Here is an 18,267-nt window from a genome sequence, read left to right as displayed (position 1 = left end):
CATTGAAAGAGAACCTCCAGTAAGAGTTTCTCTACTCCACATCCAGCTCCTCTCCAAGCACTGAGATACGTTCAAGTACATATGGCAGTGCCAAGCTGGTAGGTGACATAGACTGTGCTACTGAGGGAAGAAACAGAAAGATGTACAATTAGACTGGTCTCAACGCTTCCCAAAATACTTCCTCCATTTGGTACTTTCTTTATGTGAAAGCTAATGAAGAAAGGAGCTGTAAAAAAAAAAGGGAACCTTGGCTAACAAGGACGCTTAGACCCCCAGCTTTTCCTTTCTTTAATGTACAAATGACAAAGTTTTAAAGAATGTTTTTTACAGAGAGAAGAGAGACCAAGCCAGGATGACTTCCCAGAAGGAAGAGATCGAAGAGCTGCCCGATGAACTTCCTCAGCTCACCACGGCTACTTCCTCCTCTTGTACCTATGAAGAAAATGAGCAGGGTAAATAAATACCAACCCACAAGGCCAGACAGGAAGGAGAAGCTCCTTTCCCAGAAAAGCTTTATTCTCTAACCCCACTTGTAGCCTCCAGCCCTCCAAAACTGTAAACATTACCTGGATTTAGATTTAAAGTTTCCTCCTCGTCTCTGGTGGGGCAAGCCCAATTTTTTTCTTTCTTCAAAGGAGGGGCTGTGAATGAGAAGACAGCAGGATGGTGGACAAGCGGGCAGTGTCTCACCATCCCCCACCACCAGCTCCCACATTGAGCAGCGGCACAACGCAGATACGTCTTTAGGGTCCGAGGTTCTAAGTTTGTTTTTCCACCTGATGGTATGTGTTTATCAAAGACAGGACCCAGCTCTAAAGCAAGACTGGAAGAGGCCCTTCCTTCCTGTGTATATAAAAAAGTGCTTGCATAACTTAGTCTACCCAGCTGCCAAGCCCAGCCCAGAGGATGTGGGGAGGAACAAAACATTCCAGAGCACACCACAGTCCTCTATTACTCCCCTGAGAGAAGCTATACGTCCAAACCATAATGTGCTATTTTACCTCCAAGGCAGGAGGGCCTTCACACTTCCCTTACTCTCACCCTGGGACCCACAGATGAGCTCGGGGAGGGGGTAGATGGGAGCCCTTGAAATTATATATAGGCAGATACTGTGGGTTTGGATTTTTTTTTTTTTTGGTTTCCCAGTGCATGTAACAGTTAATGTCTATACTATACAAGAATCTATTTAAACTGTGCAATAACATTATATCTAAAACACAATGCCCATATCTTAATTTAAAAATACTCTATTGCTGGGAACACCCTGGTGGTCCAGTAATTAGGCCGTGTTGCTTTCACTGCTGGGACCCAGCTTCGATCCTTAGTCAGGGATCTGAGATCCTGCAAGCCATGTGGTGCGGCCAAAAAAACAAATAAAAACTAAATAAAAATAAGAAAACTCTATTGCTAAAAAATAAAAAAACGCTAGCCATCATCTGACGACACAGGGTTGCTGCACTAAGTACAATAAAATGAGGTATGCCTATATTATTAATCTGTAGGTATATGAGAATTAAGAGTGGGGAACAAGGGAGAGGATTCATAGCTTTCATCAGAAAACCAAGAGCTCCATGATGACTTAAAACCGTACCCAGCTCGATACTGTTTCAGGGCCTTCTTGCTCGTGTTGGTGAGTTCTTCATCAAATACTGATTTCTTCACCTGCTTCTGCTTCTTTGCTGCACACAGAGAGAATGGGTTAGATAAAGCTTCTTTGTCCCAAGCTCCTAAATCCCCTAATGCTCAAGGTTCGCACTTTAGTGGATGCTCTGGCTTGATGTTTTATTGACATGGAAGTGACACAGCAGATCCCAACAGAAAAGGGAAAAGGAATCAAAATTACCAGGTGTGTGGGGGGGCAGGGTGGGGGCAGGATGCTTAAGGACTCCAAAGGTGGAATGGACCACCTAAACATAAAAGTGTCTTCACATCATTCTACCCTGACCCACTCCTCCAACAGCAGCTTGCGGAGATCTAGGCTCCAAAAACAAAAAGTGTTAGTTGGTCAGTAACGTCCAACTGTTTGCAGCCCCATGGACTGTAGCCCGCCAGGCTCCTGTCCATGGGATTCTCCAGGCAAGAATACTAGAGTGGGCTGCCATTCCCTTCTTCAGGGAATCTACCCAGCCCAGGGATCAAACCCGGGTCTCCTGCATTGCAGGTGGATTCTTTACCATCTGAGCCACCGGGGAAGCCCAAGAATGAGAAAGAGTGGGGTTCAAATCCTAGCTGTCCCCACTAACCATGGGGTCACTTCACCACTTGGAGCCAATGAAGGACAGCTGTAAATGCAGGCATCTACTCAGTACTCAAAAGATGTGGGCCCTTGTCATCGTCATCCCTCCTGTTTCCTCCCTGACCACAAGCACAAGTTTCAGGGAGATCCCTCCTACCAGCTCCTTCAAGGCTCCCCGCCTACCTACCAGGCGCCCTCACTGGCTCCTCCTCAGGCATTGCTCGGGCCCGCTTGGCTCTGCGGTTCCTCTTGGCCAGCCGCTCTGCAAACATCTGTGCCTTGAGGATTTCAAACTGGGATCTCTCCTCTGCCTGGGGAGAAGGATGACGTGTATGTATGGAACAGACGAGGCAGCCCTGACCCAGGTCCCCAGGCAGGGATCCACCTCCAAGAGGGAGGCCACTCACTGTCATTTCCCCCTTTTTTTTGGCTTCCTTCATAAACTTCTTCCTTTTCTTCTTTCCTCTTAAGGCTAAGTCAAACTCCTGCAGAGCCTTGGCAACTAGGATGAGAAGAAAGCATGAAATTTCAGGTACTGTTTTATAAAATGTTTTCGTTTTAAAACTCACAGTAAGTAAACATATTTTAAAGTGATACCTTTGAGGGCTTAAAATGAGAAGAACCAACCACTTCTTCTGGTGGTTACCTCCATCTCACTAAATAACATGTTTATTCCACTATTTCTTAATTAATCCACTTGAGACATTCATTATCTATCTGCCTCTTGTTATGAAAGACATACACCCCATACCTTCCCACAATACAGTTTTAACCCTATTTATAACAGAGACTTAACATACATACAGACACCTTAATGTTTGGTCCCATCACATAAAGGCAGTGTTTCTTAAATTCCTGGCACAACCTCTTTGGAGGGTAACTGTGCAACCCCCAATAAATACACATACCCTCGGACATACAATTTCACTTCCTAGAACTTACCTTGCAAATCAAATATGTTTGCTTAATTGTGAAATGACATCTCAATAGCTATTCACTTGTTTATAATAGCAAAAGATAGGAAACAATCTCAGTGTCCCTCAGTGGAAAAGTAATAAACTATAACCCACCCATATGATGGAGAAGACCACAGTCATTAAAGAAAAGGCGGCTCTGTATGTGCCTATGTAAAATGATCTCTAAACGGCAAAATAAGTGGAAAAAACCAAGGTGTAGAACATGAATTCATCTGTTTTTAAAAGGGAGAGAGAAAGGAATATATATATATATCTCTAAATATCCAACTTTTTTTAATTGGGGCAAAATATATATAAACTTTGCCATTTTACCATTCCTTAACGTACAATTCAGTAGGATTAATGACACAATATTGTACAACCATTGCCATCATCTGTTTTTTAAAACTCATCATCCCAAATGGAACATTAAGGAGCAACTCCTTGCCCACAACGTCTAGTAAGTTCTGTGTCTATGGATTTGCCTCTAGGTACCTCATATAAATGGCATCATAAAGATTTGTCCTTTCGTGTCTGGACCACTTCACGTAGCATGTTTTCAAGGTTCATCCTTGCAGCGTGTGCCAGAACTTCATGCCGGCTGAGTAACACCCCACTGTACGCATATACCACATTTTGTGTACCCAACATCTGCTGATGGACACAGCTGTTTCCACCCTTTGGCCACTGTGAGTAATACTTCAGTGAACACTGGCACACAGGCATCTGTGTGAGCCTGTTTTCAGTTATTTAGGGTGTAGGCCTACGAGTGGAACCACGGGGCCTGATGGCAACTCCATGTCTGGCTTTTGGAGGAACCTTTCCAACATACTTTTTTCCTTCTTCCTCTCTTCCTTGGTCTGGAACCAGCTCCTCTCAGGTTCAGGGTTTGGGGCCTCCTTCCCTTTCTCCAGGAGCCGCTGTGCTGTGTTGATCTGTGGGGACAGCAGAAGGATGAAACCCACATCTGATAACACAGAACATGGCGACTGCAGGAAGCCACGGCCTGCAAACGCCTGGGGCTGTTGGTACGTTTGGCAGACACAGCCCATCGGAAGGCAGACCAGCAGGGGCCTGTGTGGTCTGCTCACTGAGCAGCCTCACCTGGGCTTCTGACTTCTGCATCTCTTTCTCCTCAGCCTCTAACTGCAGAACTGCATACACATCTTTCTCCATTTTCTCAATCTTATCCCGGAATTTAAGGATGACATCTCAAGGGAAAAGAACAAAAAAGATTTTAAAATAAAGATGAATATGGTGTAACTGATTGAAACAATGCAGGGTGGGTATTTAGTGACAAAACTGTGTGACTTCTCTGCCTAATACCTCCCCAAAGGCTTTCTGACGCTCCTGGAATAAAATCTGAATTCCTCAGCGTGGCCCTTCCTACCTCTCTGACTTCTGTCTACTGCTTGCTCACAGGCTCTGGCCCTCTGGCCCTCCTCTTCCACTCACACACCAAGTGTGTCCCTGTCTCTGAGTCTTTGCCCTGGATTTCTCTGCTCGGCACACGCTGTCCCCAGACCACCCCCACCTCATTCTTATCATCCAGGACTCAGCTCAAATGCCATCTGTTCAGAGTCCTTTCCCAACAGCTTTTCAAAAATAGTCACTTCTCCTGATGTTGTCAATCACATCTACTATTGGCTTATTTACTGTGCCTCTTTCTCATCAATGTCAGCTGCTTTGTTTCCTGCTGTATCCCCAATACCTAGAATAAAGAGCAATAGACTGAATGAATCAAGTGAAAAAAATTTTAAATGAAAGGGAAAAAAAAAAGACCCATGAATGGGAAAAAAGGTCTGAAAAGATGTACATCAAATGCTACAAGCGGTAAGCTCTTTCATATGCAATTACATTTTTTAAGACTTTTTTTTTTTTGATGTGGACTATTTTTAAGGTCTATTGAATCTGCTACAATCTTGCTTCTGTTTCATATTTTGGCTTTTGGCTGCAATGCCTGTGGGATGTTAGCTCCCTGACCAGGGATCAAACTCACACCCCCTACCTTGGAAGGCAGAGTCTTAAGAACTGAACCACTGGGGTGTGTGAGTGTTCAGTCACTTCAGGCATGTCTGACTCTTTGTGATCCATGGACTGTAGCCTGCCAGGCTCCCCGTCCGTGGAATTCTCCAGTCGAGAATACTGGAGTGGGTAGCTGTGCCCTCCTCCAGGGGATCTTCCTGACACAAGGCTGGAACCTGCGTCTCCTGCATCGCAGGCAGATTCTTTACCACTAAGCCACCTAGGAAGCCTGGACTGCCGGGGAAGTTCCTACAATCACATTTTTACTCTTATTTGATTTACTTTTTTCCAACACTGAATGCTTATTATTTTTGTAACTTAAAAAAAAAATTTGTAAGGATGCACTTTATATGACCCTTATGGATGAGAACAACAAAAAGAATGTTAACTATCCAAAAAGAATGAGTACTGACTTCCTCCTCACTCTGTGGAAGAAGAAGGGACGAAGGGTTAATGGGGGTGGCACCTTAAGAAGAAGCCTTCTCTTCCCAAAGGCTGACAAATGCTGTGAGTAAGCACTTGGGGCACAAGCCTTTCCTCACTCCCTCTCACACACAGAGAGGTGAGCAGAGACCTGCCCAGGACTCCTCAACAACGAAGTGGTGGAGCTGGGATACCGATCTGGCTCCTAACAGCAAAGCACCTGCTCTTACCCATCACCTTCTGTCCCCTGCCGTGCCCTCCTGGGTGTGATTGAGGACCCTGCCCGCCCCGCGCCCCACCCTAAGGCATCCTGGGCTGCTGCACCAATGCCTGCTCACCCTGGGGCAGAATGCGGGCCTTCACGGGGGCCTTGGCGGCCTTGACAATTTCCTTCAGCATCTTCCGCTCCTCTTCCCCTACCAGAGAGACTGAGCGCCCGGCCCGGCCAGCACGAGCTGTGCGCCCCACCCGGTGGACGTAATGCTTAATGGTGTTGGGCATGGTGAAGTTGATTACCTGGAAGGCCAAAGCTGAGCATCAGTCAGGTCTGGAAGCTGGCAGGTAGAAGAGGGCACAAGGAGGTAGAAGGATCCCCACCGGAAGCTCAAGGAAAGGGAAGCCTGCTCACCGTTTTGACCCCCTCGATGTCCAGTCCACGGGCTGCTACGTCGGTGGCCACAAGGATGTCAATCTGTTCGTCTTTAAAGCGCCTGGAAACAGCCACAAACACATTCCTCTGAATACTCGACCCCAAAGCTCTGCAGGAGCCTGAACCCACAGCGAGAACACAAACCCTTCTGGAGTCAAGCAGCAAAGTACAGACCGTCACGGTGGGGACAGGTCCTAAATGTCAGCCTAACAACACTTATGTGCCCCCCCAAATATCCCACAACATACAGCAAACATAGTTTCATGGATACCACTTTAAACAGAAATTCCTATGAATATGGAAGCTCGGGAACCACAGAGCTAGACTGTAAGAAGTAGCACACACAATGTCTCAGCATTCAAAGCAGCCTTTAAGAAACAACTCTGGGGCTTCCCTTTTGGTCCGATGGCTAAGACTCTGAGCTCCCAGTGCAGGGGTCCCAGATTCAATCCCTGGTCAGGGAACTAGATCCCACATGCTGCAATTAAACATAACTGCTGCTGGTAAGTCACTTCAGTCATGTCTGACTCTGTGCAACCCCAGAGACGGCAACCCACCAGGCTCCCCCATCCCTGGGATTCTCCAAGCAAGAACACTGGAGTGGGTTGCCATTTCCTTCTCCAATGCATGAAAGTGGAAAGTGAAAGTGAAGTCGCTCAGTCATGTCCGACTCTTAGTGACCCCATGGACTGCAGCCTACCAGGCTCCTCCACCCATGGGATTTTCCAGGCAAGAGTACTGGAGTGGGGTGCCATTGCCTTCTCTGTAAACATAACTAAGCACAGCCAACTAAGTAAATTAATTTAAAAAAAAAAAGAAAAACAACTCTCAACTGCCTATCATAATGAATAGGGACAGGTGGAGTGTTCTAAAGGATACCTCCTTGCCTACCAAGCTGATCCCGTTCTGTGGGAATTAAGAAAGAAAGCACATGGAAAAGCACAGGGCCTGGCAAAGTAAATGCTCAAGAAATAGCGAATGGATTCGATTCAGGATTTCGCTCTAGCAGACCCGGGGACATCCAGCGCTTTGGAAAGGCTGCAGAGGTCAGAACCTGCTTCTTCCTGAGTCGGAATTTCCTGTGACCCCACTCAGCAGCTCCTAGTTTCTAAGCACTGGGACAAGGGTATCATTTTCTACACAGTCAAAAGTTCTGACTGTATCTGACACATGACCCTACAATGGTTAGGCTAGAATGTGGGGAACTCTGCTGTGTGCCCTGCCATTACGGTACCATGACCTCTGGGAGTAGTCCCCGACTCTGGAATGAAGACAGCCCTCTCTGAAGGATGGGTGGGAGCCTCAGCCCCGGAGACTTTACCGGAGGGCCTCCAGCCGCTGGGTCTGAGACAGGTTGCCGTGGAGCTCGCCCACCTGCAGCCCCATCAGCCCCAGAAGGATGTGCATGCGGTGGGCCTGCTTCTTGGTCTGGGTGAACAGCATCACATGGTCGGTGAAGGTTCTCATCAACAGAGCTGCCAGGGAGACAAGAGTGAGCCAGGAGCCACCTCCAAGCACGTCCTGCTCCTCGCCCGCAGTGTGGCTGCTGTGCCTGGGGCCACAAAAGCAAGTGAGGGCCCTGCTGTGTGGAGCTTCAACTGCAGGACAGAAGCAGGGAAGCCAGCGCCGATTCAGGGCTGGCCTCTCTGAAGAGGTGACATTAGGCTGAAGGACAAAACAGGGTCATCTACGAGAAGATCTGGGGGAGGATTCCAGGCAGAGGATCAAGAGCAAATGTAAAGGTTCAGTCAAACACAAAAGCTCAGTGGGTTTGTGAAAGCGAAAGCAAGAGGGTATGGCTAGAAAACCATGAGCTAAGGCTCTAAGGCCAGGCAAGCAGGGGCAGGTCCAGAGGATCTTAGAGGACTCGCTAGCGAATGTGGATTTCAGATTAAGAGCGATGGGAGACAGCAGAGGGGTTCAAAAGCGAAGGAACTGGGTGAATGCTTGTTAATGATCCTCTTTAATGGTCTGCAGTGTGGAGAAGAGACAGAGTAGAAGCAGCCAGCCAGGTAAGAGGCTGCTGCAACAAGCCAGGCGATGTAGTGGCCTGGGCGAAGAGCCAGAGGGACCGCTGGAGGAGGTGTCCAGGAGTTCAGCAGGACATAAGGAAGGCTGGATGGCCGAAGGGAGGTGAAGGGATGAAAGAGAGAGGGGAAGCACGCCTGGTTAAAGTATGGAGCAGACGGCAGGCCCAGGCACAGGACTCGGGGAGACTGGATGGAGGAGGGGGTGCCGTGGGAGAAACCAACCCTTCGGTGTGAAGCTCAGGGGAGCTGAGCACCCCACACTCCCCGGTCCCACCCCAGGCTTTCACCTGCCACGATGGCTTCCCGGTCCCCTTCCCGGTTAGGCCGGATCCGGATGAACTCCTGCCGCAGGAAGGGGGCCACATCCGTGTTGCTATTCACAAATATCCGGACGGGATTCTTCAAGGAGACAGAGGCCAGATCTTTCACCTGCCAGCCACAAAGACAAGGAGGCTGACTGGTCTGCCAGGGGGCGGGAGGGAGACGCTGCCCCAGCCCAGCCCAGGGGCCTCTGTGCTGTCTCTCCATTCCCCACAGCCCACCTCGTCCGTCATTGTGGCTGAGAAAAGCATGGTCTGGCGGTGGTGGGAGCACATTCGGATGATCTCCTTCATCTGCTCCTCAAAGTACTCGTCCAGCATCCTGGCCAACAGGGGAGGGAAGAGGTCAAAAATGGGCTGGGCTTGCATCTGTATCGACGAAGCACAGAAAACATAAGACAAGTGATGTTTGCCTATCATTACTAGTTACGTTTCAGGCTCATGTATTTCCTTATTTTATGAGTGTTACTTTATCCTTTTACCAAGATTCACCAAGAATTACCATCTGGCCACATTTGCCTAATCTTTTTTCTTTTGCAGAATCATTTGCTTTTCAGTGGCAGGTATCACAACACTTGACCCCTAAATATTTCAGCACATGTTCCCTAAGGACAAGGATTCTCTCCTACACAGACACAATGAGGCTGCTGGCTGAATCCTCACCAGGCACACCGGCACTTTACTGGAGTTACTCCTTGAATCCTCAACACCATGAGGCTGGGTACTTAATCCCCACTTACAAACAAAAAGGATTTGCTTTGAGAATCTAAATAATTGCTTCCCAATCTCAGGAAGTGACAGAACCAGAATCTGACCAGCCTTCCCTCTTAACCATCATGTTACAGAGAGAGAAAGAGAGCCGGATAATCTGGGCCAAGATGGACAAAGGCACGAACATGAACAGCTGAACTGGCGAGAGCCACGTAGGACCACGTGGAGTGCATGTCCCCATCCAGGGTTGGGGCCCTGGAGACCCCGGCATTTCAGGCGTACCTGTCAGCCTCATCCAAGATGAGCACCTCAATGCTGCTCAGATGGAAGGAAGGACAGTTGTGGAGGTGATCGATGAGCCGGCCTGGCGTGGCGATGAGGATGTCAGGCGCTGCCCGAAGCGCAGCTTCCTGAGACTTCACGTCCAGGCCACCTGCAAAGAGCAGAGCCCACCAGGTGGGCAGCTGAGTCATTACCATAAGGACTCGCTACCTAGAAGGACTGAGCCCTGCCACCCGCCGGGTCTCATGGCAGATGCAGAGCAAAAGGCAGGGAACAAGGCCAGTGGAGGCCCCACCTGCATGGATTTTACAGTACACTGGGAGAGATGGGTTATTTAACTCCAACTGTACTAAATGCAAAAATCAAAAAAAGAGGATGACACAAAGGCACTTCAGAATAAAAGGAACCACAGAATAGAACGAGTCAACCATCCAAGGACTGAGATATGCAGCTGTGAAACCATCATCTTTCTAAATCACCTGTGACTTCCTACCGCATAAAGAGGGTAAAATGAAGGCTGAGTGACTATCATATAATGTCATCAGAAAAAACCTGCTCCAATTAATATTTGATTCATTATTCATATAAGACAAAAATGATATCCCAAATTTGTTGAGTACCAAGAAAAAAAGTGTTCTCAGTATTCTGAAGTTCCATTTTGCAAGGTTCCTCCCTCCCCATCCCCCTCTCTCTACTGTGGCAACGTCAGCAGCCCCATGAAGGTTTTCCTGCACCTGTCACCCTCGGACGGTGGCGCACATCCATTCTTCCCGTGTCAGCCTTCCAGGGGCAAACGGCCCTTAGCCAGACACTCACCCACAGCCAGGCAGGTGGTGATGCTGCAGAACTGGGCCAGCTGCTTGGTGACGGAGTGCACCTGGATGCCCAGTTCTCGGGTGGGAACCAGCACCAGCACGCGGGTCACTGGAGCCTGGCGGGGTTTGTAGATCAGACGCTCCAAGACCGGCAGGGCAAAAGCTGCCGTTTTACCTGGAGAGAAGGGCAGCAGGAACGCAATGAGCAGAAAGATGTGAAAACACCTCACAGGTCCAAGTGCTCACCTACGTACAGAGAGCCTACACATCTGCTCAGAGGGAAGTGAAAGAACTTAGTTTTCATAAAACTTTCTCTCTGGTTTTAAAATCACATGGTCAATGTAAAACATCTGGGAAATAAAAAAAAAATTTTTTTAAATCATCCACAGTTCAGCCAACCAGAGGTAAGCACTAACAGAACAATATCTATATTACCAATCTTTTTTTAATTAATGGACAGAAATATATATAAAAATATACACTTTAATGCAATAAGACTATATATTGTTTAGTAACTTCCCTTTATACATATATTTTCCCATTTCTTTATGTACTCTACTTTTAAATGAGTACATCGTACTCTATTACACAATTATTTCTCCTCTATTCTATGACATGACTATATAATTAACTGCACTAGTCCACAATGTTGTGATAAACATCCCTTTTATAAAATCTTTACTCCGATGACAGGGGCCTATCATGGAAGTGCCAGGAGGTCATGGTCACAGAGACACCCTGCTAGGTTCAAATAAAAATGTCCTTCACCAGAGCCCCTAAAACCTATCACCTGTGACTACCCTATTTGAAAAAAGTAGAGTATTTAAAGAAAGAAAAGATATATATATATAAGCATTGTTTAGAAGGGAAGTTACTATACAGAATATATAGTGTTGTTGCGTTAAAATGTGTGTCTGCATATTTAGCAAAGTGGCCTTGTGGGCAGCCAGCCCCGAGCCTCTTCTCCGTCATGCGTCCTCCTCCTGCCGTCCTCCCGCCGCCACCCCAGCTCCCTGCCCTCAGTACCTGTCCCCGTGGCTGCGCAGGCACAGATGTCCTTCCCCAGCAGCCCCACAGGTATGCACGCCTTCTGGATGGGGGTGGGCTGCTTGAAGCCCATGGCTGTGATGGCCTGAAGAAAGAAGGCGGGGCCGGACAGGAGGGCGAGGGGGTCTCAGCGTCAAAGCAACAAGGCAGGTTTCCAGCGGGTTTCAGTCCCTTCCAGCCATTCAGTCCATCGTGCGTGCGTGCGTGTGTGTGTGTGCGTGTGGGTGGGTGGGTGGGTGGGTGTGCGTGTGGGTGGGTGGGTGGGTGGGTGTGCGTGCATGTGTGCATGTGCATGCGTGTGTCTGTGTGTGTGTGGCTGTGTCTGTCTATGTGCGTGTGTGTCCGTGTCTCTGTGTGTGTGTGTTTCTGTGTGTCAATATTCCAGGCACTGAGCACAGAGCAGGCAACAAAAGAAACAACCCTGCCCTTAGGAATCTTAGTCTGTGAGAAAAAAACAGGCCAAAACCAAACAGCTGTGATATGAAGAGAAATGCTGTGGGGAAAGCCACAGTGGTCGAGCAGGCCAGGGAGGGCGGCAGGGAAGGGGTGAGAGTGATTTCCAGGAAGGCAGCCACGGACGGTCTCACTGAGCAGGGTATACTGAGGAGAACCCTGAGAGAAGCGAAGAGCAGCCCAACCAGGTTTCTGGAACCATCTTCCAGGCAGTGGGAACAGCAAGTGCAAAGGCCTTAAGGAAGAAGATGCCTGACTTGTGTGAGGGTCAGTGAGGAGGCCAGCGTGGCCAGAGCAGAATGGCTGCTGGGAAACATCATCAGAGGGGACCAGACGGGGCAGGGCCGTACGTACAGGCCAGCAGGGGAACCTTTGCGTAAGCGGGCTCTCCAGCAGCTGTGTGGACAAACAGAGTTCAGGGAGGCCACCGACCCAGCTTAGGGCAGAGAGCCCAGTTACGGGGCAACTGGGGAGGCCACTGACCCAGCTTAGGGCAGAGAGCCCAGTTACGGGGCAACCGCAAGAATCCCATGGTTGACGAAAGTAGCCATTACCTTCAGAAGAGGGCGGGAAAGGTTCATGTCCTGGAATGAGAGGTTTTCATCGTACTGAGATGCATCTTCAAAAAATCCTCCTGCTTCCTACACCAGAAAATCAAAAGACAAAGAGAATTCAGCAAAAGGGGCCTAAGAAAACTAAATGACCTGAAAATCCTTTCAGGTTGTAAAATAAGCTCCAAGCTTGTTTTCCAAGGGGTTGTCCAAGCCCATGCTCACCTGTCCTTTCTTCTTTTTCTTCTTCCGCTCCTTTACTTTGAGTGTATCTATGGAGAAAAAGAGAGCAAATAATCAGGGCTCACACCTACTGAACACTCAGTCAGCTAGACACTGTCCTAAGTACATTACCTGGACAGACACCTCACTGAAGCCACACAACGACCTAGGGGAGCCACCATCACCAGCGTCACCTCACAGAAGAGGAGGCTGTGCGGCTGGGAAGGTAAGTCATTCAAACGAAGGAAGCTTACCACGTTCCAGAGACCAGACTCCCAGTCACTGTGCTGTATAATAATGCTTTAGCTTTAGCACCCATTTCTGCAAGAAGTTATTCATGGAGCAGCCACTACGTGGGTGGACTCATCTGAGGTGGGAGACCATCACCCCAAGTAAGTTTGAGTCATAGAAGTGCCAACAGCTGTGTGGGGCTGGAGATGAGGAAAAGAGTGAGCTTGGGACCTCCTTGGCAGCCCAGTGGTTAGAACTCATGCTTTCACTGGGGCCCAGGTTTTATCTCTGATCAGAGAAATGAGATCCTGCCAGCCATGTAGCATGGCCAAAAAAAAAAGGAAAAAAAGATTTCCCTGGTGGTCCAGGAATTAAGACTTTGAGCTCTAACCCCCCTAAAATAATTAATTAATTTTTTTTTTAAAAAAAAGATTGCACTTGCAATACAGAGGGCACAGGTTCCATCTCTGGTCAGGAAAGATCCCACACACCACATGGCATGAGCCAAGGGGGAAAAGGGAAAAGAGTGAGCTCAGTCTGTGAAGTATAGCAGCCCTAATAAAATCCTAAGAAAAAAGAGAAGCTAAAAGAAAGGAGTTCAACATGGAGACATCCTAAATTTAACTGCAGAAGGGCACAAAATAATCTACAAAAGTCAAGGCGAACACTCCGATTTCCTGTCCCCGCTTCTGACAGCACCACCTACCTGCCTTGGTGAGGATGTTCTCATCACCTGATGAGTAGTCAGTCTCTGATTCTTCATCTTCTGAGGCTTCTTCATCTTTTCCTTCAAGGTCTTCCTCCTCCTCTGGTTCAGAGCCCTCCTTTGCGTCTTTCTCCTTCTCTGACTTTCCAGACTTGGCTTCTTTATCCTAGAAAAAGAAACTATAATAAAGCAAGACGACTACCCACTTTAGGAAAGCAAGAACCTATGAAGAACAAGGTTATGCTCGCCACCCTGGGAGAACACTATGTGGATTCTGAGTGAGTATTAACCACAGACACGTGGAGAAAGCCTGCCTGGACCAGCTGCACTGTGACCTAGGCTCAATGAGAAACAGGGGGGCTGCCCTGAGAGCAACGCTCAGGGCTGACCAGCAAAGAGAAGTGATGCTTTGCTTACTCACCTCTGTTTTCCTTTTCTTTCGAACTTTCTCAATCTTCTCATCTAATGTTGTGGCAGCCCTCTACAAATAAAAATGAAGAGATAAAAAAGAAACATGCATATGGGAAAGAGACAAAGCAAGCATCTTCCAAGGGTTGGTTTTGAGATGTTCAGTATAAAAAAAGCTTGTCTGTCCTTGGACAGATTGATCAATCTAGATTATTCACAATAAGACAAGCAAACAAAGAAACATTAAATAAATGATCTGTTTGTTAAAAAAAAAAAACCTTTAAATTACCTGGAACCAATAAAGACCTCCACATTCTAGAAACTGTTGACTATTCAGAATGATACAATTACCAAGAGATGTCACATCGTATCTGAATGAAAGCCACTTGGAAAAAACTTTCCCCCTTGCCGACTGAACATAATTTAGCCTATCAAATAAAACGTTGAACTCTGAGCAAATTCAGGGAATGATGGATACTGCTAAAACTCTAGAAAGAGTAAGTAATGGCAGGCCCCCCTTTTGCATGCTCAAAGCACCTTAAACTGCTATGGCACTTACCACAACCACAATTAACTGTTCAATTATTTGTTTAGTTATTTTCTATCCTGCTAGAATGTAAGCTCTATAAGACTTAAGAATATAAGTCTTTAATGACATGAATTTCATATGAAAAGAAAAAAAAAATCCTTCCAAGATGACTTTGAAAAGGCAATGCTGTTTCATTTCAGTCAGAACAAGGACCAGCAGTTCAGTTCAGTTCAGTCACTCAGTCATGTCCGACTCTTTGCTACCCCATGGACTGCAGCACGCCAGGCCACCCTGTCCATCACCAACTCCCGGGGTTTACTCAAACCTATGTCCATCCAGTGATGCCATCCAACCATTTCATCTCTGTTGTCCCCTTCTCCTCCCACCTTCAATCTTACCCAGGATCAGAGTCTTTTCCAGTCAGTTCTTCACATCAGGAGGCCAAGTATTGGAGTTTCAGCTTTAACATCAGCCCTTCCAACGAATATTCAGGACTGATTTCCTTTAGGATGGACTGGTTGGATCTCTTTTCAGTTCAAGGGACTCTCAAGAGTCTTCTCCAACACCACAGTTCAAAAGCATTAATTCCTTGGCACTCAGCTTTCTTTATAGTCCAACTCTCACATCCATACATGACTACCAGAAAAACCATAGCTTTGACTAGACGGACCTTTGTTGGCAAAGTAATGTCTCTGCTATTTAATATGCTATCTAAGTTGGTTATAACTTTTCTTCCAAGGAGGGTCTTTTAATTTCATGGCTGCAGTCGCCATCTGCGGTGATTTTGGAGCCCCAAGAAATAAAGTCTGGCACTATTTCCATTGTTTCCCCGTCTATTTCCCATGAAGTGATGGGACTGGATGCCACGATCTTAGTTTTCTGAATGTTGAGTTTTAAGCCAATTTTTTCCCTCTCCTCTTTCACTTTCAAGAGGCTCTTTAGTTCTTATTCACTTTCTGCCACAACGGTGGTGTCATCTGCATATCTGAGGTTATTGATATTTCTCCTGGTAGACCAGCAGAGTCTGGATTAAACTGCTCTGAGCAGGCAATAATTCTCTCTGAAGCACATGAAATGGAAAAGAACTTTCAAGCATCTTCTAGCTTGTTAATAACCACATTCAAAGGAAAGCACAGGATTTTGGCAAATAAGCAGATGACAACAACATCTGTGGTGGTTTTGCCTGTGATGTGTGGGAACCAGGAATCCTAAACACTAAGGTCACCTGAGATCACCTGACAAGTGACAGAAAGTGACAGTCTCTGTGGGACTGCGTCAAGCCTTTTCAAAAACCCCACTACCAAGGAAATCTGCTGGACTGTTCTTTGTAATAAACTGACATTAAAAAGGTTTCTTTCTAATACTCAAAACAAGGAATGAACATCTAGAAAAGAGACCATTTTAACACAGCTATGTCCATTTTTTAAGTCAATCAATTGATATGTGACATTTGGTATTCCTACAACACTGGACCCTGAAACCCAGTGTCCAACCTTAACTGTGTCCGATTCTCGGCCTGGAACTGCCTATCACTGTCAATCTCACCTTCTTCTTGAGCTGGCTTAGGACATCAGCCATGGCCCAGCTGCCATCGTACATTCCCTCCTTCTCAGTGAAAACAAAGTCAGGGTTGAAATCAGCACTGCGGTTCTTCTGTAAGGCTTTCTGCTTTCTGCCCAACACAATGGGCCCCTGGGAAGAGGGAGAAGAAGGATGACTATGGGACTAAAATGAAAGAACAACAGAAAGAGAAGGAAATGAGGGACTTCCTTGGTGGTCCAGTGGCTAAGACTCCACCCTCCCCATGCAAGGGACCTGGGTTCAATCCCTGGTCAGGGAACTAGATCCCAGATGCAGCAACTAAAAGATCCCTGTGCTATACAGAAGGACCTTGTTGCTTCTCCATCTTATATATATAATAGTTTGCATCTGCTAATCCCAAATTCCTAATCCGTCCTTCCCTGCCACAAGTCTGCTCTCTATATTTGTGTCATATTTTAGATTCCACATGTAAATGATAACTTTTCTCTGACAGTTTTCCATTCACGAAGTGAAAAGATCATTCTGGCTGCTAAGTGGAAAATACACTGTGGGGGAAGAGGGAGGCAAGAGAAACAGCTAGAGACCAGGTATATTAAGATTGTAGGTAACCAGGTACAAGATGGTAGTGGGCTGGACTAGGGTGGAAGCAGTGTGGATTGAGCCCGGAAGACACTGAAGAGAGATTTCCAAGGTAGCCTACAGAGCATTGGAGGGGAGAGAGGAGAAAGAAGTTGCATGACTGCAGGGTTTCTGGTGTGAGATGGAGCAGGTTGGCAGGGTGAGGGAGACCCAAGAGTTCAGCTTTGAAAAAACTGAACCCTTAGAGGCCAAGGGACCCCCAAACGGAGGTGTCAGTAGGCAGATGAAGCCGCAGAGGGGGAAATACTTGAGCTGGATCTTTAAAGGGTGAGCACCTTTCCAGGACACCTATGCCTTTTTAATCGCCATCCTGCCTAAGTCTCTTAACTCCCCATCCATAAGCTTCAGGAGAGCGGTTTCCTTGTCTACCCTGTTCACCGCTACGCCCTGGATGCTCAACACTAGGTGTAGCGCACGTAAATCAGTTCAGTCAGTACTGACTTAATGAATGCATGGTAACACGGCTCCTTGAATAAGAACCAGGACTGACTCCGTCTCTGGATCTCTATGACACAGGCCTGGATTAAACTTCAGTTCAGTGAATGGGTACGAAGCTCATCAAGGCGACACGGAACGGCATGGGCACAGGTGAGGAAAGGCTAGTGGCAACCACCGGGGGTCCAGGTGAGGCCCAGGGACACTTGGCAGCCGGGCAGAGGATGCCGAGGACCTGGGGACAGGGACCTGAGGCACGGCGGAGAAGGGAAGCAGTCAAGGACAGCAACTGCCTGCCGCCGCGCTGCCACCCTGATCGGCCCGTACCTCCTCCTCCTCGTCCTCAGAGTCCGTCTCCGGCTCCACCTGCACGTCCTCATCTTCACCTATGGTCCCGATGAAGCCCAGTTCCGAGAGCATGGTGCCTCAGCAACCACTTCCGGAAAGCAGCGCGGCGCGCCGGCCGATTCGCACACTTCCGCCCCCCTCGGGTCGTCACTGCAAACGTGCTGACGTCACTTCCCCTCGGCGCCCTCCTCTGCCGGTGCCCGCCCAAACTCTGGGAGCGCGCATGCGTTCTTTGCTTGACGAAACGGAGACTCGTAAATTCTGTTTTGTTGGTGCTTGGAAAACGGTGGGGTGGTTAGAGGCGTGTGTGAGGAGGAAGTCTACAGAGATGCGTGGATAACCCCATATATTTCTGTACAAAGAATTGTGAAAGAAAAGTACAGTAAAACAGCTACTAGTGATTGTCTCTGGGTAGTAGAATTTATAGGTGATTTTTATTTTCGTCTTAGATTTTTTTTTTCCCACAGCATTTATTTTCATCAGTTCGGTCGCTCAGTCGTGTCCGACTCTTTGCGACCCCGTGGACTGCTGCACGCCAATCCTCCCTGTCCCTCACCAACTCCAGAAACTTACTCAAACATGTCTTTTTATTTTCATAAAAAAGAAAAAATTAAGAATAGATCAAATTGCCAACATCCGCTGGATCATGGAAAAAGCAAGAGAGTTCCAGAAACACATCTATTTCTGCTTTATTGACTATGCCAAAGCC

At 47.5% G+C, this 18,267-nt stretch overlaps 1 protein-coding gene across 1 annotated transcript; it reads right to left on the bottom strand.

Annotated features, from left to right (window-relative positions):
• Positions 1-282: 282 nt before the first annotated feature.
• Positions 283-17,680, bottom strand: DDX27 (DEAD-box helicase 27). Its single transcript, XM_052650782.1, has 21 exons — positions 17,538-17,680; positions 16,140-16,286; positions 14,079-14,138; positions 13,658-13,823; positions 12,724-12,770; positions 12,502-12,588; positions 11,474-11,579; positions 10,449-10,622; positions 9,633-9,783; positions 8,862-8,961; positions 8,607-8,748; positions 7,611-7,764; positions 6,269-6,350; positions 5,979-6,156; positions 4,297-4,403; positions 4,025-4,127; positions 2,644-2,738; positions 2,424-2,547; positions 1,592-1,679; positions 567-641; positions 283-432 (listed from the first exon to the last, which is right to left on the bottom strand). Exons 1-21 carry the CDS (start codon positions 17,628-17,630, stop codon positions 414-416), a joined length of 2,298 nt encoding a protein of 765 aa, XP_052506742.1. The 5' UTR covers positions 17,631-17,680; the 3' UTR covers positions 283-413.
• Between the last annotated feature and the right edge of the window lie 587 nt (positions 17,681-18,267).

Source organism: Budorcas taxicolor, chromosome 13, assembly GCF_023091745.1.
Source record: "Budorcas taxicolor isolate Tak-1 chromosome 13, Takin1.1, whole genome shotgun sequence".
NCBI lineage: Eukaryota > Metazoa > Chordata > Mammalia > Artiodactyla > Bovidae > Budorcas > Budorcas taxicolor.
Note: the sequence above shows the minus strand (reverse complement) of the source record. Positions and strands in the feature narration are given on the sequence as shown.